This window comes from Bos indicus, chromosome 9, assembly GCF_029378745.1.
Source record: "Bos indicus isolate NIAB-ARS_2022 breed Sahiwal x Tharparkar chromosome 9, NIAB-ARS_B.indTharparkar_mat_pri_1.0, whole genome shotgun sequence".
Lineage (NCBI taxonomy): Eukaryota > Metazoa > Chordata > Mammalia > Artiodactyla > Bovidae > Bos > Bos indicus.
Genome location: NC_091768.1, coordinates 83,971,900 through 83,993,159, shown reverse-complemented (window position 1 = coordinate 83,993,159; position 21,260 = coordinate 83,971,900). Strand labels below are relative to the sequence as shown.

At 41.7% G+C, this 21,260-nt stretch overlaps 1 protein-coding gene across 1 annotated transcript in view; it reads right to left on the bottom strand.

The window, feature by feature from the left end:
- RAB32 (RAB32, member RAS oncogene family) overlaps positions 1-17,337 on the bottom strand; it is a 31,656-nt gene extending 14,319 nt beyond the window's left edge. The window contains exon 1 of the mRNA XM_019966944.2: positions 16,938-17,337. Coding sequence (XP_019822503.2) covers positions 16,938-17,190 — 253 coding nt within the window. The 5' untranslated portion in view covers positions 17,191-17,337. The remainder of the gene's footprint in view (positions 1-16,937) is intronic.
- Positions 17,338-21,260: the final 3,923 nt, after the last annotated feature.

Genomic DNA, 21,260 nt, shown 5'->3' with positions numbered 1-21,260 from the left:
AAACACTTAACCCAAGAATTTATATGATGATAAATAAGCAAAAGAAATGATGCTCAAAATTATTAATCACTGGGTTTAAACCACAACTGAGCTGATCCTTTATACCCACAAGAAAGGCTATAATGAAAAAGTCTGACTATACCAAGTGCTGGTGAAGTTGTGGAGCAACTGGAACTCTCATACACAGCTGGTAAGAATAATCCTTAAAAATAGTGTAACCATGTTGGAAAACAATTTGATACTTTCTCAAAAATGTAAACATATATCTAGCATACAACCAAGCCATCCCACTCCTAGGCATTTGCTAACAAAATGAAGGCACACATCTATACGAAGGCATGCCCACGACTGCTCAGAGGAGCTTCATTTTTAACAGCCCCAAACTGGAAGCAACCCAAATGTCTATTCATATAGTAATGAATAAGCTATGGTATATTCATACAATGGACCACAACTCAACAATAAAAAGGAAAGGAACAAATTATGAATAAATGTAACAACATGGATGGATCTCAAAATAATTATGCTGAGTCAAAATAACCAGGCCAGAGGAGGAGGAGGTGATACTGTGAGTCTACTTATATCAAATACCAAAAAAATTAGAAACTACACTAATACAGTAAGAGAAAGCAGATCAGTTGATTATGTTGGACAAGGGCGGGGAATGGATTAGAGAAATTAGATTTCAAATGATAACAAATGCTTGCAATCTTGACAATGGTGGTATTTCCCAAGCGTAAAACTTATAAAATTGTACAGTTTACTCTATGTCAACTATATCACAATAAAGCTATAAAAAATACCTACCTCATATATGGTCACTGGGAAGTTAAATGTAAAATGCCTGCCTGGGAGTATATTTAGGGCTGAGTTTGGCAGAACTTAGCTAAATAAAGTTGTGGGTTTTTTTTTTTTTTTTTTTTTTGGAGCAGAGAAGGGTTTATTTTAAGGGCCAAGCAAGGACAACAGGCAACTCATGCTCAAAAAGCCCAAATTCCCTGATGAGTTTCAATAAAGATCTTTTTTTTTTTTTATTTTATTTTTTAACTTTACAATATTGTATTGGTTTTGCCATATATCAATAGGAATGGAATATCACCCTCATCTATTTACATATTATATGCCTGATTTCATTCTATAATGGTGGAGATGAGTTGTTGCAATAGAGAGTAAATGGCTCACAAAGCCTAAAATAATTACTATCAAGAACTTTACAAAAATAGTTTAATGATTTCTGTGCTAAGGGTTTAGGGACAGTCTATACCTTTACCAGGAGTAGTATATAAAATTCATGAAAGTACACCCTTAACTTCTCCCTTAACTTTGTAGGTTATACTTTAAGTTCAAAGAGTGTAAAACGCCAGGTCCATAAGTGACCACTGAATAAATACTAGCTAAGTACTATCACTGGGCTTCCCTGGTGGCTCAGAGGTAAGGAATATGCCTGCCAATGCAGAAGACGTGAGTTCAATCTCTAGGTCAGGAAGATCTCTTGGAGAAGGAACTGGCAATCCACTCCAGTATTCTTGCCTGGAGAATCCCATGGACAGAGGAGCCTAGCAGGCTATAGTCCATAGTGTGCAAAGAGTTAGACACGACTGAGCAACTAATGAGTTCACTTTCACACATGGCAAAGCCTTAAATTATTAGGTAGTTAAGTGTTTTACCTCAAAGTGGTGAAAATGGGTTGCAAAGAAAAATAAACCTGAGAAAAGTACAACCATCCTACAGAATCAAATATCAAGCACCCGACAGTCAAGCTACCCCAGGAAATAATGTTGTCTGTTTAAATCAGCCAACTGTCTTTAGAGACCTTTCAGTTCAGTTCATTTCAGTCGCTCAGTTGTGTCCGACTCTTTGTGACTCCATCAATTGCAGCACACCAGGCCTCCCTGTCCATCACCAACTCCCGGAGTTCACTCAAACTCATGTCCATCGAGTCGGTGATGCCATCCAGCCATCTCATCCTCTGTCGTCCCCTTCTCCTCCTGCCCCCAATCCCTCCCAGCATCAGGGTCTTTTCCAATGAGTCAACTCTTCGCATGAGGTGGCCAAAGTATTGGAGTTTAAGCTTCAGCATCAGTCCTTTCAATGAACACCCAGGACTGAGCTCCTTTAGGATGGACTGGTTGGATCTCCTTGTAGTCCAAGGGACTCTCAAGAGTCTTCTCCAACACCACAGTTCAAAAGCATCAATTCTTTAGAGATCATCAAAGTTCCTCCAAGCTCTCACTTCTGATATTTTAGAGTATCAGAATTCTACGTTGTATATCAGAAAACTATGCTATAATTTTAATGTTATAATGATTTTCTGACAATTCTGCAATCACCAAATCCAGAAGACAGCAACGGGGATCAAATGTAAATGACCCACCATCAAAAGGCCAAGCCCATGCATTTATGGGAGTAGCTTATTCTCCAAAAGAATAAGAAAAATATACTTCCACTGTACTTGGTTCATAATCTCTTTTTTAAAAAATTCAAAAGTGCTTCAGAGATCTTCCTGAACTGGTAAAGACAAGTGAAAAATAAAAGTTTCTAAAACATGTGTCATTGAATTAGGGACTGAAGAAAGATAAAAGAAGTTCATCTAGAATAATAATCTTAACATAAAATTAACAGAACTATTCTCCAAAAATTGAACAAGGTGAAACTTAGATTTAGCTCTGTTGTTTTCAAGGTTTAAATGCACAGGGTTGCTAAACTCTTTCGGTTGTTAAGCAGGAAAGTAAACTTTCCTACAAGAATAAGAATTGCAGCCTGTATCTTTGTTATGACTGCTCCTTGGGTAATTTTAGCTATTCCCTTATTACTATCTAAAACAAAGGAGTCCAGTGGAAACCACAACTAATGTTCACGAATAATCCATTTTCCTCCACTTTTGAATACATGGAGGACCATACTGTCCTGCCCCGACTAAACCAGCTGTATTCATGGAATGTGGACAGAAGTGTCCCTGCCCAGCAGAATCACTTGTCGGGTGGCAGCAAGGTTACCCCTACTTTGAGGTGATGGTATCAGATGGTAGGGCCTCTTTTAGCCTGGGTCTTCAAGGGGCTCCAGTGAAAAACCACCCTCACATTCCTCACCATCCCCCAACTTCTGCTCCCTCCCAAGGACATGTAGAAAGAGTGTGAAAGTGTGTCAGTCGCTCAGTCATATCCGACTCTTTGCGACCCCATGGACTGTAGCCCGCCAGGCTCCACTGTCCATAGGATTCTCCAGGCAAGAATACTGGAGTAGGTTGCCACGCCCTCCTCCAGGGGATCTTCCTCATTTTAAGGCTGTTGGCACCCTACCACAACCTAGCCTATCTCGACTGGTACAACTCCCAAATATCTTTTTACCTCTTATAGCTAGGTTTGATCTCAACTAGAAAATATGTATTAGGTTCCTCCTATGTACCAGGCACTGTGCTAGACACTGGTGAAACAATGAATAGGATCCCAAGACTCCCAGTCCATCCGGGGAAAGAAACCAAGTGATGCCATGATGTGTTAGGTGTAATCAGAGATACAAAGAGCATATTATGGTATTCAACAAGGGGATGCCATTCACTGAAGTGGGTACGCTAATCTTACTAGTCTTTTTGAAAGATACATTATCAAAAAATGCCTTTCAAATGCTTATACTATGAAAATACAATATCTTCATAAACTTTATTTCTTTACTTTCATGCTGTGACTGTCAGTTTGCATGCCCCTGGGGGCAGCCAGCCGAGTCAGAGCCTTGTTCACCATCCATGGACTAAAAGGCTAAGTTTTAACTGCTGGAGGCAGTTTCCCAGAAGCACTGAGTCATCACTAGGAGAAACAGGTGTTCTACTTCCCCTTTTACAGCACTGCAGAAGCCAGCCCTTCCTAGCTTCAGATAAGGGCTAAAGGATCAATAAGGGCTAATAGGTAAGACTGTCATGCTAACTAGAATTGCATTAGAAATCCATGGAATCTTAACATTTTTTTTTTTTAAATTTTGGAGGGCAGCCAATCAACCATTTTAAGTTTATTCTAAGAAATTTTTATTATTCTCTAGGACTCTTCTTTCCACAAGTACATAAATAAAAGCAGGACATTTCTGCCATGCTGCATGCTGAATGCTCCTGGCTTGTGTCCTGTGATGGAAGCGGACCGGTTAGAGGAGAAAGTATGCAGTTATTAAATGTAAAGACAGCTGCATGTATCTTGTTTCATGGTGCGTGTGTGTGTGTGTGGAGTGAAAGTGTACACCAATATGTAAACTCAGCAGAACCTGGGAGATCTTCCTCTTACATGGTCTGCAGTAGTAGTACAGACACGGTGGGGAGAACTCTGAGCAATAAACACCACCTTCCTAGACCAGAGCTGTAATCTCCTCTTACAGGAAGGAGAGGGGTTACTTTATGCTTTTCTGATACTCTAACAGACAAGATTATAAACTAGAAGATGATGCTCCAGATTATCTCATCCAACCTCCCTTATTTTAAAGATGAGAAAATAAAATCTCAGTGAGACAACATTACTCAAGTGTCTTAGGTTGATGTCTTATCCAATGTGCTGCCTGATCTGGTAGCCAAGGATTTTCTGGAGTATACATTGCTCCCCATGGCCCCATGTCTCCAAATAGATCCAAAGCAGCATGAGCCTGGGAAAGACATTCCTCAAGGACACACAGCCCTGCCACAAAAGTTACAGGCTTGCTCTGTGTCCCCGAGTGGCTGACCACAGCAGCTAAGGACATGCCTCACTGATGAGTTCACTAGCTAGGCTGATACTGGGGACAGGCTTTTTCAACCATATTGCTGTGGGCATATTGCCTGAATATTCCAAATGGCTTCTAAAATGTGTTATCCTTTAAAAAGCTGTGTTACTTCCTTATCTAGCGGAAGTAACCCTGATTATAACTAGATATGTTGGCAATGAGAAAGGGAAAAAAAGCGGACAGTGCTAGTCATCTAGGCTCAAAGACATTTAAAGATGCACGACTTGGTAATACATACTCTAATGGATGATGACCTGTAAGGTACACATGTTGGCAAAAGGATTAAAATGCTTCCCCAATATCTGGAGTACCCAACACTAATGACTTTGAGAAGGAGTTGAGACAACTTGATACATTTCCAAGAATATGTATTCTAATCAAGGAAAAGAAAATCACAAAATGGCTTGCCTTCTCTCTTTTTAGTGTAGGCAAATTTTCTAAAGGGAAATATTTGCTCTCAGATTTGAAAGCAAAAAAAATTTTGAACATTTTATCAGAAATACAGGCCAGAGACGCCTTCTCTATGGTTTTAATCACTATTTTTCAATGTGTGTCTCAAAACTTTATGTTCATGTGCCCATTTGCCAAAAAATCTAGATATCTCTAAATGTTATTTGAAATTCAAAATATAAGTCACACAATGAAAAATAAATCAGAGCAATAAGACAATCAGTGCTTAGCTTTCCAAGTATAAATGCTTATCCTTTCCCACTCATTAAGAATTATTGGGCTTCCCAGGTGGCTCAGAGGTAAAGAATCCACCTGCCAATGCAGGGAACATAAGGTTAGATCCCTGGAGCAGGAAGATCCATCCATCCCGCCCATCCAGTGTTCTTGCCTGGAGAATCAAAAGGCAACCCACTCAGTATTCTTGCCTGGGAAATCCCATGGACAGAGGAGCCTGGGCTACAGTCCATGGGGCTGCAAAAGGGTCGGACACAACTTAGCAACTAAACAACAAACAACAAGAATTACTGAGCTACATGTTCTTGCTTAAGGTGACTGGGCAAAAATGAAGTTTCTAGTGAGTGCATATAAAGTTCTTTAAAAACATATCCTTAAAGTTCAGTATGCATTTCAGAGATGAAGCATTTTTAACATGCTTGTGTGGTTGGTGGGTAACAGTTCAAGATCTAGCCAAAATATAAGTCCAGTCACGGGTTCTAGAAAGATATTTATCTAGCCACTAAAAAATTTTATAGCTTGATATAGATAATATGGTGATGTCATAATGGGTCTTAGGTTTTATACGTAAGAAGCTACAATTCATAGTCACATAGGTTTTGTCATTTTTAGGGCATCTATTTAATGACTTTTTATACTACTACTTTATAAAGCCCTTATAAATGTGCCCCAGAATCACACTTAAATATTTAACATGCTAAAAGTATAGGCATTGTTAGAAGATTAAAAAAAATTCCTTACATTAAAAAACATGTATAATATCATATAAGAAACGAATCGCCAGTCCACGTTCAATGCAGGATACAGGAAGCTTGGGGCTGGTGCACTGGGATGACCCAGAGGGATGGTATGGGGAGGGAGGTGGGAGGGGGGTTCAAGACTGGGAACACGTGTACACCCGTGGCGGATTCATGTTGATGTATGGCAAAACCAATACAATATTGTAAAGTAAAAAAAAAAAATACTGGATGCTTGGGGCTGGTGCACTGGGACAACGCAGAGGGATGGTATGGAGAGGGAGGAGGGAGGAGGGTTCAGGATGGGGAACATGTGTATACCTGTGGTGGATTCATGTTGATATATGGCAAAACCAATATTGTACAGTTAAAAAATAAAAAAAATAAATAAAATTTTAAAAATGGCACAAAGAAAAAAAAATTGTTTTAAAAATTAAAAAAAATAAAAAATTACCATAATACTGACCAATAAAACAATGTAACTAAAAACCCATTCCCCCCGACTTGTTTACACAATTTTTCATAAAAAAATGACTGTATTACCCTCAAATAAAACAGGTCTAAAAGCTAATGCATCAAATTAGCACCATATGAGGCTGGATTCAATAATGAACTGAATTTCATATTTTAATACGGTACCATGAAGAAGGTAAAAGGAGTCATGTGATTTCATACAACGCCATTCATTTGTCTGGTTTTCTTTTCTATCATACGTAAAGCAGAAAGACAAGATAATATAACATGACCATAAAACCTTTGCAATCAGAAATCTCTGGATTCATACCCTAACTCTGCAAGTTACAGGTATACAGACCTTGAGGAAATCCCTTAACCTTATTGAGTCTCAGTTTACTCAACTGTAATTTCCCCAGAAACATATGTATTAACATATGTAAAACAGATAGCAAGTAGGATTTGCTGTGTGACACAGGGAGCTCAGTCTAGTGCTATGTGACAACCTAGAAAGGTGGGGTTGGGGGAGGGAGACGGGAGGGGGATTCAGGAGGGAGGGGACATATGTGTACATGTATCTGACCCTGAAAGATGAACTCCCCAGGTCGGTAGCGGCCCAATATGGAGAAGAGTGGAAAAATAGCTCCAGAAAGAAAGAAGGGGCTGAGATGAAGTGAAAACAATGCCCAGTTGTGGATGTTACTGGTATTGGAAGTAAAGTCCAATGCTATAAAGAACAATATTGCATAGGAAAGTGGAATGTTAGGTCCATGAATCAAGGTAAATTGCAAGTGGTCAAACAGGAGATGGCAAGAGAGAACATTGACATTTTAGGATCAGTGAACTAAAATCAGAAAACAAAGATCATGGCATCCAGTCCCATCACTTCATGGTAAATAGATGGGGAAACAGTGGCTGACTTTATTTTTGGGGGCTCCAAAATCACTGCACATGGGGATTGCAGCCATGAAATTAAAAGATGCTTACTCTTTGGAAGGAAAGTTATGACCAACCTAGACAGCATATCCAAAAGCAGAGACTTTGCCAACAAAGGTCCGTCTAGTCAAGGCTATGGTTTTTCCTGTGGTCATGTATGGATGTGAGAGTTGGATTGTGAAGAAAGCTGAGCACCGAAGAATTGATGCTTTTGAACTATGGTGTTGGAGAAGACTCTTGAGAGTCCCTTGGACTGCAAGGAGATCCAACCAGTCCATTCTAAAGGAGATCAGTCCCAGGTGTTCATTGGAAGGAATGATGCTGAAGCTGAAACTCCAATATTTTGGCCACCTGATGGGAAGAACTGACTCATTGGAAAAGACCCTGATTCTGGGAAATATTGAAGGCGGGAGAAGGGAATGACAGAGGATGAGATGGTTGGATGGCATCACCAACTCATTGGGCGTGAGTTTGAGCAAGCTCCAGGAGTTGGTGATAGACAGGGAAATCTGGTGTGCTGCAGTCCACGGGGTTGCGAAGAATAGGCCATGGCTGAGCGACTGAACTGAACTCATCTGACTCATGCTGCCGTATGGCAGAAACAAACACCGTGTTGTAAAGCAATTACTTTTCAATTTTAAAAAAGTAAATTGAGAGACAGTGACTAGAAAGCAGCTTTTCATAAATGTTAACTGTGATTACACGAAGGGTTTTTTACCAGAACTTGCTACCTCTGAGATTCTATGCTTATATCTGGAAATATATTTCCACTTGGAAAAAAAAGCATTATAGGGGAAGAGGCAAAGTTGTTATTTACCTCATGTATAAAATACCGTTTGTGCCCATGCCACCACTATTTGAGGTTGAGATCAAACCCATCTGTCAAGCAAGAGAGTAACAAAACTGAACACAGAAAAATAAAGTTAAAAAATACCTTAAACTAAAAGAAAAACAAACTCCTTTTGAGATGGCAACATCAGGAACGGGATTTTTCTCTTTGCTAATTAGAGAAGAGCAAGCTTTTGTGGTATTTAGGTCACAGTGTAAGGTCTGTTTTTATTCAACTATTTACATCTTCTGTGGTGACTGTAAAAAGAACATCTGACTTTAATCAATTTAAAGAGAGAAATAAAATCAAAGTATTTTTTTGGTTTGTGTCCAAAGTCAGAATAGTTTTGGAAGTTCGAGATATTGGCTTTTTCCTTTCTTAAGTACAGCATTCAGTGAGAGCAAGACATGACCCATCTCTGTCGTGTGATTTATCCTGTCTCCTTACATCACCTCTTGAGACAGCAACAGAGATAAGGAGCGGGTGATGCAAAACAGACAGGAACTTAGGGGCCAGGAAAGGTGGGTGTCAAGGAACCCGGGGAGCAGCAGACTTGTTCAGTGGAGTGAACAGAGGATGGGTCTGTTGGCAATGGACAGCACAGGCAAGACACAACCTCTGTTCTCAACTTGAGCGAGTCAGATCACCCATGCTGTGTGTGCTCAGTCGCTCAGTCGTGTCCGACTCTGTGTGACCCCGTGGACTGTGGCCCACCAGGCTCCTCTGTCCATGGCATTCTCCAGGCAAGAATACTGGTGTGGGTTGCCGTGCCCTCCTCCAGGGGATCTTCCCTACCCAGGATCGAACCTGTGTCTCTTAGGTCTCCTGCATTGGCAGGTGGGGTCTTTACCACTAGTGCCACCTGGGAAAGATTACCCCTGGTGTCTGGTAAATTACACACTTCCAGGCCCTCTCCCTAGGAACTCTGACTTGTTAAGCGTGGAATATTGCTAATTGCCTCTTTAGTATCCCCTTCACAGAATTTTATTTGGGGAAGCAGTGTGTCCAGTTTGAAAACAAACAGAAAAAGCCCTAGATTTCCCAGCTGCCCTTGCAAAAAGGCATGGGTGTCTGACTGGACCAGAAAGGCAAAGAATACAGCCAGGGAGTAGCTGAGTGCTGAAATGTCAGCTTTGGTCCATGAAGAATGAATGATTCTGTTCATCAGCTGTGAACTGCTCAACCACAGACTTACTAGGTGAGGGACTTAACTTTTTTCTTGTTAAACCATGATTTATGGGCATGTTTGACAGATGAAGCCAGCCTGCTTATAGCTGATGCTAAGGAAGATACATTTAAGCACCTCAGATGAGTCTGATGGAGCAAGTCCCATACAGTCACACTAAAAACAAAAAACAACACCAAAACACCCAATATATATTTAGCTTAATTTCAAAGCAATCAAAAATCACTACAGAAAATACTTAAGGAAAATATCTGGATAGACATGAGTGAAAAAAATGAGGAAGAAAAGAATGTTAAGATCTCCTGTCAGAAAGACCAACACAAAGCCTTAAACTAAACCTCCGCATCCCATCCCATAACTTCATGGGAAATAGACGGGGAAACAGTGGAAACAGTGTCAGACTTTATTCTTTTGGGCTCCAAAATCACTGCAGATGGTGACTGCAGTCATGAAATTAAAAGACGCTTACTCCTTGGAAGGAAAGTTATGACCAACCTAGATAGCATATTCAAAAGCAGAGACATTACTTTGCCAACAAAGGTTCGTCTAGTCAAGGCTATGGTTTTTCCTGTGGTCATGTATGGATGTGAGAGTTGGACTGTGAAGAAGGCTGAGCGCCGAAGAATTGATGCTTTTGAACTGTGGTGTTGGAGAAGACGCTTGAGAGTCCCTTGGACTGCAAGGAGATCCAACCAGTCCATTCTGAAGGAGATCAGCCCTGGTACTTCTTTGGAAGGAATGATGCTAAAGCTGAAACTCCAGTACTTTGGCCACCTCATGCGAAGAGTTGACTCATTGGAAAAGACTCTGATGCTGGGAGGGATTGGGGGCAGGAGGAGAAGGGGATGACAGAGGATGAGATGGCTGGATGGCATCACTGACTTGATGGACATGAGTCTCAGTGAACTCCGGGAGTTGGTGATGGACAAGGGAGGCCTGGCGTGCTGCGATTCATGGGGTTGCAAACAGTCGGACACGACTGAGCGACTGATCTGATCTGATCCATTTATTTTTGAGTGGTTTGTTGCTCTCAAAATAAGAGTGGAGAAATCACATGTTTTTAGCCTCTGTGACTGTAAAAAGTGCAAAAAGCTCTTTTGAAAATATAATTGAATATAATTCTTAACACCTTTTTCTTGATCATTTATCTCACCTCCAGAAATCTCCTCACATAAGTCAGCACTTTTTCACCATCTCTTCCTCCAAGAGAAGGTCTCTACAGTCATAGTGCAACTTAAACTTGTCGACTGAGCCCACTCTCTACTACTTAATTGTTGATTAAGTGTGAAATCCTCACTATTTTGAGGATACGCTATTTTTGGACTCAAATCTTAGGCCTTCAAAGTTTTTTTCTTTGGAAGATTACTTTTTCTCATTCCTTAGTCCATTTTAATAAGTGCCTAGAAATATGTATTCATCAGGGTTTTTTCTTTTTTTAACATATTTTATGATTACTTTGACCTTGGGGCCTTGTAGACCAGGGGAGGGACTGGACTGCGCCCCCCGCCCCCCACCCAGGGTTGTCTAGTTATTAAAGCAAACAACTTGCTGAGAGCGTGTCTTCAATATGCAAACCAATCAGTCCTGAGTCCTTCTCTACTTGCTCTCTTTGGTCAGGCTCTTGCAGTCTAGGTCTGAGACAACTAGGGACCATCCCTATAGATCTTAGCAAACTGAAATCTTTCAAACTATCCAATCTAAACTTGCTCAGCTTGCCTATGCTGCGAGGTCCTTTCCTTTCTTCAAAAATCACAAAAAAGGCTCTAGCCCTTGCTCTGCTTTCTCCCAGCTCCTTCTGCCTCCTAAATGACCCTGGTGCTTCCCTGTGTGGTCCTGCACGGTGTGACATGGTCCTTCCTATAGGGAACTATCAGTAACAAACTATCTCTTTTAACGGCAATTGTCTCCTGATGTGGTGATCTCATTTCACTTGAATAAAAACAAAACCTTGAGTACCTGTTAAAAGGGAATAAGAAGCTATCTATGGTAACATTGTTTGTTAATCAGCTATACCACAATACAAAATAAAAATATCTTTTAAAGAAGAAGAATCACTGAACTTTACATATCAAAAGCTTAAGAAAGCTGGAAGGTCAGGATGCTGCTGCTGCAGCTGTTAGTCAATAAATCATGCCCAACTCTTTGCAATCTGATGGACTGTAGTCAGCCAGGCTCCTCTGTCCATGGGATTCTCCAGGAAAGAACAGTGGAGTGGGTTGCCATTTTGGAAGGTCAGAATACCATATACATAAGGCTGAAATTCCTAAGATGTATTTGAAAATAATACTGCACCTCTGGAATAATGCATGGCATACAGGTTTAATCTGTGAGATCACAGACTAGTCCAGACAAACAGCTGCAATTATTACCTTGTTTTCCAGGGTGTGCTCTACACCAAATACCAATAAAATAGCTTCATTAACTTCAGAGAAGTCCACAGTTTCAAGAGTCTTTCCAAATGTAAAAAAAAAAAAAAAGAGAGAGAGAGAGAGATGCAGCCAATCAAAAAGTGTCTGCCTTGGAAGTAGTATGCTTCATAATTAAGTGTAAGAACTAGAAATTCTGGACTGATGACATAAAGAGATGGTAATGATTACAAGAGGTATGAAATATGAGTCATATGCTCCAAAACAGGGCTGACCAGAACATTTGCAAATTAAGACAAAAGTTTATGTCACTCTTATGTTACCAAAAATCCACTCTGCTATTAGAGACATGAGACCTGTGCCATGGAGTACCTGTGTTTTCTTGGTCAGCTTACCACACCACACCTCCCTGCGTTTACACCATAGGGTTTCTAAAAGCCTTTAATCCTATTCAAACAATAGACTGATTAGGCAAATGGCTTGCAGCCAAATCAAGTTTTAGTACTTCTTATCAGAACTTGGCTCTCTGTACCTCTAATCTGAGCAACTTTTACCGTACCTGGGCTAACTGAGGCTAATTAAGAATGGTAACACATTCAAAAGAAGGAAAGGCAACAGGCACAACATTACCAGGTAAATTTTGTTCATGTCAGTTACACAGATATGCTGTTATGTTGAAATTCCTGTCTGGGCATTTGTGAAAGCACAGTCCAGACCGGGGAACCCAAAGGTGTTTCAGGGCTTACGAAATAAGGAAGATTTGAAGATGTAAAATGGGATAGTAGGCTTTGCTTGGAATTCAGCACAAAACTGAGCCAGAATAAGGCTGAAGATGGCAAGACTGTACAAGTCAGATGTAATAAAAGAGTTTATTTCAATCCTTTTAAATGAATTATTAAGTAACTGACCCACAATAAGCCCTATGAAAGTCACTGCAGGACTAAGAGACTACATATAACAGAGACTAATTCCTCAAAGAACTGCTTCTTCATATTTAGAAAAAACTTGAACATTAATAATCCTTGACCGATAGACACTCTGAAGGTCAAGAAAACTCTTGCTCATGAAGAGTTGGAGCATTATCAAAGAAATCAAGAAGAGACCACTAGTTACAGCAATTGGCAATATGCGAGAGAGAACAAGGAAGACAAGATCAACATTTTATTTTCAGACGGGAATCAAAAAACTCGAAACTGAATCTAAGTATGGCTCAAAAGTGAATCTAAGTATGGTTTATATAACTTATAAGGTCTTCCAAGCATGAATTTTATGCTCTAATAAATAATATTTACATGAATTTCAGAGTACATTGTTTCTGATTTGTTCTCTGGCCCAAAGGAGTATTACTCAGATTTTTATAAAGAAATTTTGATACTAAAAACTGAAAAGCAGTAGAATAGGCTCCCTGCCTACTCTAATGCCACTGTGGCATAAGTATTATTTGAACTAAAGGCACTTGAAAAACAAGGGCAAGATGGGTACTCCAACCTCCCCTTCTTCTCCCTTAAATCAGGAGATAAAACTCCCATGTGAAAGACGTCCTCCCCATAAGGAAGGAAGGAACTGCGCTCATCACAGAGAGGATCAAACTGAGAGAATTCTGCAGAAGCAGATCTTGTTAAAATAGCTCTTATCTTCCTTTAGCATCCCACAGAGTTTGGTTATTTTTCCACAGCTGCCTTTGTTCAACCTAGTATAAAAGCATTTATATTTTTGTACTTTTGGGGGTTCTTCCTTTCCTTATGAGGGCTCTTGTGTCACATAAAGCTTCCCTGATAGCTGAGTTGGTAAAGAATTCGCCTGCAATGCTGGAGACCCCAGTTCAATTCCTAGGTTGGGAAGATCTGCTGGAGAAGGGATAGGCTACCCACTCCAGTATTCTGGCCTGCAGAATGCCATGGACTACATAGCCCAAGGGGTCACAAAGAGTTGGACGTGACTGAGCAACTTTCACTTTCAAATAAATTTCTGCTATTAATCTTACATTAATTTAATTCTCTGGACCAGCTGAACATTCTAAGAAGGTAGAGATAAAATTTTGCCTTCCCTATGAAAGCAAATCACTGCAATGAATGCATGCAGACTAAATTATACTAGATCTAAATGGACAAGCTTAAAAAAAAAAAAAGATTTAGCCTGGACCAGCCATTCAGCCTACTTGGAAAATTCTACAGTTGCTAATAAGCTTATAATAAGTAGTGAGCCAAATACTCATTCATCTATAATACATGTTAAAAGGAAGATCAGATACTGCATCCTAATTTAGTATATACACTTATTAAACTCTCTCTTTAAAATCTTATCAAAGACTTCAATATTTCAGTATATTTCAGTAATGTGTTGAGCAGCAGTCTCAAAGCAGATATGAAGTAAAAGAAAGGAATTGCCTAACACAAAATTGTGTAAAATTGCATCTGTACTTTAAAGCTGCATTCATTTGATTTAATAAGGATTTATAAGGCCTGTATCCATGAGTCACTATGGTTCTCAATTTGAAGAGTTTAGCTTAAAATGCTTGGCTACATTTACAGAAAACATTTGGGTAATTCCCGCCTGTTATGCTTGCTGGAGCTTTCAAGTACAGAGACCTGACACAATTTCTTTACACCTTTCCCACTTCTAGAGCAGCAACAAAAGTCTAACCAGTAAAACAGCACACCTTAAGTTAGTCATGTCGAGTGGCCAGCTCCACCTACTATTTTGCAATCAAGGAATACCTCCCCCCTTTGAGAATTAAATATGATTCAACTTTGTTGCTACACAAAGCAAATATGTTTAGCCATGGGGAACTATTTGGAGTGACCTTCACTTTGCCTCCATTACATCATGACTACTTAATTCAAATGGTATGAGCCAGGATTCACTAGTAGCTCAAATATTCAAACCAAACTTTGGTTTGTTAATGACAGAGTTAATGATAGAGCTCCCTAAACCTTAAGTTAAAGCCACATTATTTTTTGCTCTTAGTTTCCTTATATACTGAAAACCTTATTTAAAAGATGAACCTTATAATTTCCAATCATCTCATAAGTTTACCTCTAATCTTGTTCATTGCTGGTGTGTACTTGCTGGATAGAATCCCTTTTGGAGATTCTGAAAGGTTTGCTCTCCTTCCTGGAAAGGGTCAAGCTTTGGATTTAAGCAAAACTGCAAGAAAATTCCACCTAGGCCGATATGTACCAGAGTCTGGTAGAGACTGAATACGTTCCCCTCCTAGTAAAATAGGTCTGGTTAAGCAGGATGAAAAAGAGGAAGAAAACTCTAACTCATGCTTCTGCTTTCCCAAGTCTCCAAATATAAACATTTTTCCTTGAAGCTTAAAAAAACACAACTGTGCCATAAAAAAAATCTTTTATTTACCCGCAGAAGGACCCAATCACAATTTAATTGCTAAACACCACACTATTTTACGTGAAGAATAAAGCAAACTCAACTATTCTCCTAGGCAGAGATTTAAAATCATCTTCATGGAAATTCACGGCTACACTGAAGATTTTGGTAGAATGATTATCACATGGTAAGGCAACCTTTAGAATCCATGACTTTGTCAAGGAGAAATACTCTTATCATAAGTGCTCTGTGAAAAAGCAGGAAGTGTTTCGAAAGGAAGCCTCTGGCTTCAAAAGATGACTTTTCAAAACTTTTCAAACGAACATTTGGTTTTCTGTAACCAAAAAAAAAAACAAGCTGAGCCCAAAGGCTGACTATTCCCCCTTTCTTAGAGGTGACATACATCACTTTATTTTCCTATCAGAGGTAGAGAAGCCTAGTCTTAAATAAATAAGTATATATGTGATATTTCTTCAATATCATCTCATATGTAATAAGCCGTTGATGAAAAGAGCAGTACCCAGCAGACAGACCTGGGTCCTTGACTCTTCACCAGTTGGGTGACCACACCTTTTACAGGCTTCAGTCATACAAGTGGAGGATGAAGGATGGTCTCTTTAACCCTGAACATGCCCCCATCTTGAAGGCAGACTGAGCTTAACACTCACAATGACTGAACAAGGTAATTCCTGGTACCACTTCCATATTTCAACTTTCCCAAAGTTAATGGCTTATTAAATGCACACATCCAACCCACCACACCAGCCAGAGTTCAAGTTTTCATACAGTAGAGTAAGGAGAATCTGTACCCTCCTCAAACTGCTCCAAAATGACAATGGAAAGCAAATGCCAGGAAATAATATTATATATTGGGTGTGGAGAGGCAGGAGTGGGGCTAGGTGTTGGTTCAGGGGGAGAAGAGGAGCATAAGGTTTCAAGAGAAGTTTTCCCAAATCTTTGCCTGAGTGGCCTGCCCTAGGAATGCGAGGATGGCTACAAAGAATGGGGTTTCACTCCCAAGGAAGGGTCTCAGACTCAAGGTGGATGATGAAAACCCTTCTGAAAAGAAACCCTGGTTTCTAGTCTCGGGGGTGTCCCTAACTAGGAGTGTAACTTTGGGTAAGTCGTTCAACCACTCTGAAGCTCTGTTCTTATCTGTAATATGTTAAAGCGAATGAGAGGAGCCAGCCCCTTCCCCTCCCTCTTCCTCGTCAAGATTCAGAATTAAAACTCGGGAAAAGCCTCCGTGGCCTTCTCACCTCTGGTCAGGTGAGAGCTCCAAAGAAGAGGGCCTCCTATCTCTTAAAAACACCAGAGCTTTTCAAAGCCCGAGCTGAGGCGTCTAACCAGGGTTATTTTCTCTACGCATTTATTTATCTTGTTCTGCTTTTAAATTCTTCGACTACCAAAGCCTGTTCCACTGTGCTGATTCCCCCTGGAGTCCAGCATCCCCTTCCATCTTTCCAGGTGGTTTAGTCCCTTACTTTCAAACTTACTCGGGCAGGCAAGTTCTGGCAGAGGACACAGAAAGAAGCAAGGAGACCGAGGGCAGCCGAGCGCCGCCCCCGCCCCCGCCAGGCTTCCGACGGCGGGGAAACCCCGCGGGCGCCCCCTGCCCGGAGGCCGCCGTCCGCCCGCCTCGGGGTCACCGCACGTCCCGGCTCCCGCCATCCTCTTACCCGCGATGTCCCATAGCTGCAGGCGCACCAGCGTCCTGCTGTCCCAGTTGAGGACCTTGAGGGCGAAGTCCACCCCGATGGTGGCCCGGTAGTGCTGGGAGAAGAGCTGGTGGACGTAGCGCTTGATGATGCTGGTCTTGCCCACGCCGAGTTCGCCGATGACCAGCACCTTGAAGAGGTGCTCACTGGTCTCCGGCGGCGCCGCGGCGGCGGCCGCCCCCCGGCCCGGGTCCCCAGCTCCGTCGCCTGCCATGAGCGCCCCCGACCCCGCACCGCCGGCCGGCCGCTCTCGGCGAGCTCCGGGGCCCCGCCCGGCCGCGCCCTCCTTGCGGCGCCCCGGGAGCCCCGCCGGCCGTCGAAACTTCTCCGAGACCGGCCGCCCTTCCCGCCGCGCTGCCGCACCGCCTGACGGGTCACAGGACCCGGAACACGCCGCCGCTGGCAGCCCGCGCGGGGCGGGGAAAGGCCACGAGGGGGACTGGCCTGGCGGGGGAGGCCCCGGCGAGAGGCCGCAGCTCGCCGCCGCCTGCGCTTCGCGCGGGCCGGGCCAGAACTCGCGGCACTTCCTTTCCCCGCAGTCCCCCCTCCTCGCGGCGGCGCCGAGCTCGGCCGCCCCCTGGTGGCCGCGGAGGGTAGCTGAGCGCCGACGGCGAGGGGGACCAGGCGAGTCAAGGTCAGACCACCCAGCCAGGTGGTGAAAGCCCTTAGAACTTGCGGAGGGGCGAGAAGGGGTCGTCCAGGAGGGACCCCAGCCTGGAAGGCGCGGGTCTGGGAGTCGATCTCCTTCCCTGGCTCTGCCCCGAGGGAGTTTAGCACGTGGAGATCCTTGCCTTTGATTAATCGCCAGTGGTCCACTTTAGAAGTGAAAAAGAGTGGACGGATGACTCTGAACTTGACAAAGGACTGAAAACGCTTTTGTTTCGATGACTCTGAGGGAAAAGACACATGGCCACGAAAACGATCTTATTTTAATTCCCCAACAAACCATGAATGTCTTAATTTTAAGTGTTTCCGTGGTAAAGACTGAGATAGATGCTAGGAATTGATTGAAAAACAGTATTGAGGGTTTTTATTTAAAAGAAGAAAGATAGAAGGCCTTACCTTGCCTGCTGTGTTTGTAAAGTCGAGGGTTGTCCTTCCCCCCACCCCATAATATTTAGAAACACCTGGGGCTGAAATCTTCTGGTAGTTTCCTTAAGTAAACTAAAGCCTGCCTGCCACTCGGCCTATCCTGTGACAATCACTGAAAAATGTTTTCCGGAAGTGGAGGCGGTTTAAAATTGACTTCTAAGTCAAGGTGGAATAAAATCTTTAATAGAATAGCTACTGAAAAATCATGGCTATGTCTCTCAAGATGTTTTATGGCCAGCTGGCTTGCGGCTTTTATGTTCACTCAACTGAGAGCCCTTTCAAAATTTCAATTTTCAAAGCCCTTTCAGCTTGAAGAAAGAGAAATTCTCCCTTATTGCCTTAGAACAGTATATTGTTTCATACTTACAGATTGCCATAGATTTTTATGAGTTTCTTTTTTCTTTCACCTTCCTATGTTTCCACTGGCATTAAAAATAGAATTGTGGTGCTAAAAAAAAAAAAAAAGCCCATGTAAATGATTTAAAATTTGAAGTGGTCCCAGCTAAAGGAAGAATAATGGCTTGATCTGGTGGTTCTCAATCTTAAGTGAACAGGGTTTGTTAAAACAGATTACACACGGCCCGTCTCCAAAGAGGTTCTGAGTCTTGTGACTGAATAAATAAAACTCTGTTTTAAACAAACATTTCCATTTACTGCCTAGAGGGATGGCCTCTTTAGAAAGTCACCCTGTAATACCCTCTCACATTTACTCACATTTGGTATGTACTACACTCCCCATCTGGAATACATTCCAAACCTTTACCCCACCCCAGGCTCTTCCAAAGGTTTATCCAAGTGGCGCTAGTGGTAAAGAACCTGCCTGCCAATGCAGGAGACATGAGATGTAGGTTTAATCCCTATGTCCGGAAGATCCCCTGGACGAGGGCATGGCAGCCCACTCCAGTATTCTTGCCTGGAGAATCTCCATAGACAAAGGAGCCTGGTGAGTTACAGTCCATAGGGTTGTGAAGAGTCAGACATGCCTCAAGCAACTTAGCACGCAGGCTCTCCCAAGTAAACTCTGTCTCAACATTCAAGGGCCAGATCAAGGTATTACCTGCTATCTTCATTCCAAATTTCCTTGGCAGGTTAATGAATTCACTTATTTATTAAAAAGCTTCTGATGGTGCCAAGCAATGTTCTAGATATTCCAAGTACACTGGTTTGAGCAGAACAGAGAAAATTCTTTTTCTCAAGGACTTTATGCAATACTGGAAACAAGACAGATAATTAAAAAGCAAATAAGTAAAATAATTCAGATAGTTATACATTTTATGAATAAAATAGGAAAATGCCATTTAGCAAGTAATCATTGAATGAACAACAAAAACTACACTAATTAGCTGGCCTACTCTAAAGGAAATATGAAAGTAATGCCAAGTTGCATTTGTCTACCATGGGGATAACCAGTGGACCCAGGGCTGTTTATTGAAAAGACCATCCTTTTCTCATTCCTCCGCAGTGCCGCCCTAGTCTTAATTCCAATGGTCATGTAACACTGGGCTTGTTTCTGCACTCTCGTCTCTTCCATTTGTCTACGCCTGTGCTTACACCAGTTACTTGCCTTAGTCGTTGTTGCTTAGTCGCTAAATCATGTCCACCTCTTCTGGGACCCCATGGACTACAGCCCACCAGGCTCCTCTGTCCATGGAATCCTCCAGGCAAGAATAATGGAGTGGGTTGCTGTTTGCTTCTCCAGGGGATCTTCCAGACCCAGGGATCGAAGCCAGGTCTCCTGCATTGCAGGTGAATTCGTTACTGCTGAGCCACCATGGAAGCCCTCACCTGCCTTAGTTATACTGTGATTCGTCTTCAGGTTTTTTGTTATAGCCCTGCTTGTTCCTTTGCATTTCCATATACAGCTTAGAATCAGCATCTCATTGTTCACAAACATGCCTGCTGGGACTTGCATTGGAATTATATTGAGTCCCTAAATCAATGTGAGGAGAACTAAAAACTAAGTCTTCAAAAATATTTACATGGTATATCTATCATTTATGTAGGTCTTAATATCTTTCAGTCATATGAAGAGGTCTTGAATTGTGTGTTCAGTTCAGTTCAGTCGCTCAGTCGTGTCCGACTCTTTGCGACCCCATGAATCGCAGCACGCCAGGCCTCCCTGTCCATCACCAACTCCCGGAGTTCACTCAGACTCACATCCATTGAGTCAGTGATGCCATCCAGCCATCTCATCCTCTGTCATCCCCTTCTCCTCCTGCCCCCAATCTCTCCCAGCATCAGAGTCTTTTCCAATGAGTCAACTCTTCTCATGAGGTGGCTAAAGTACTGGAGTTTCAGCTTCAGCATCATTCCCTCCAAAGAAATCCCAAGGCCGATCTGCTTCGGAATGGACTGCTTGGATCTCCTTGCAGTCCAGGGGACTCTCAAGAGTCTTCTCCAACACCACAGTTCAAAAGCATCAATTCTTCGGCGCTCAGCTTTCTTCACAGTCCAACTCTCACATCCATACATGACCACCGGAAAAACCATAGCCTTGACTAGATGGACCTTTGTTGGCAAAATAATGTCTCTGCTTTTCAATATGCTATCTAGGTTGGTCATAACTTGTGTGTAGCTGGCTTATAAAAATAAAGTTGATTTGTGTAGAATGAATTTAGGTTCAAAGACCCTGATAATTCTAAAATTTTATAGAATTGCATTTTCTATGTATAGAAACATATTTTTTATTACTTTTCAATCATACGTATTGTTTTTCATGTTTTATTTCACTGACTAGGGCTGCCAATAAAATTTTGAATAAAAATGGAGGCGTAGGAAAACCCAGTTTTTGAGAGGAGGTTTTCAACATATCTCTATTAAGTTTTCTAATAAACTTTTTATTTTAGAATAGCATTAGAGTCACAGAAAAATTCAAAAATAGTACAGCGAGTTCTTATGTACCTCATACCTGCTTTCCCCTGTTGTTAATATCTTACGTTAATATTGTACGTTTGTTACAACTAATGAACTGATATTGATACAATTAACCAAAGTCTATAGTTTATTCGGATGTCCTCTGTTTTGACTTAATGCCCTTTTTCTGTTACAGAATCTCATTCTGGATACCACACTATGTGTATTGAACATGTCTCCTTAGGCTCTTTTTGGTTCTGATAGTTTCTCAGACTTTTCACATTTCTGATGGCCTTAACAATTTTGAGAAGTACTAGCTAAGTACTTCTATAAAGAAAG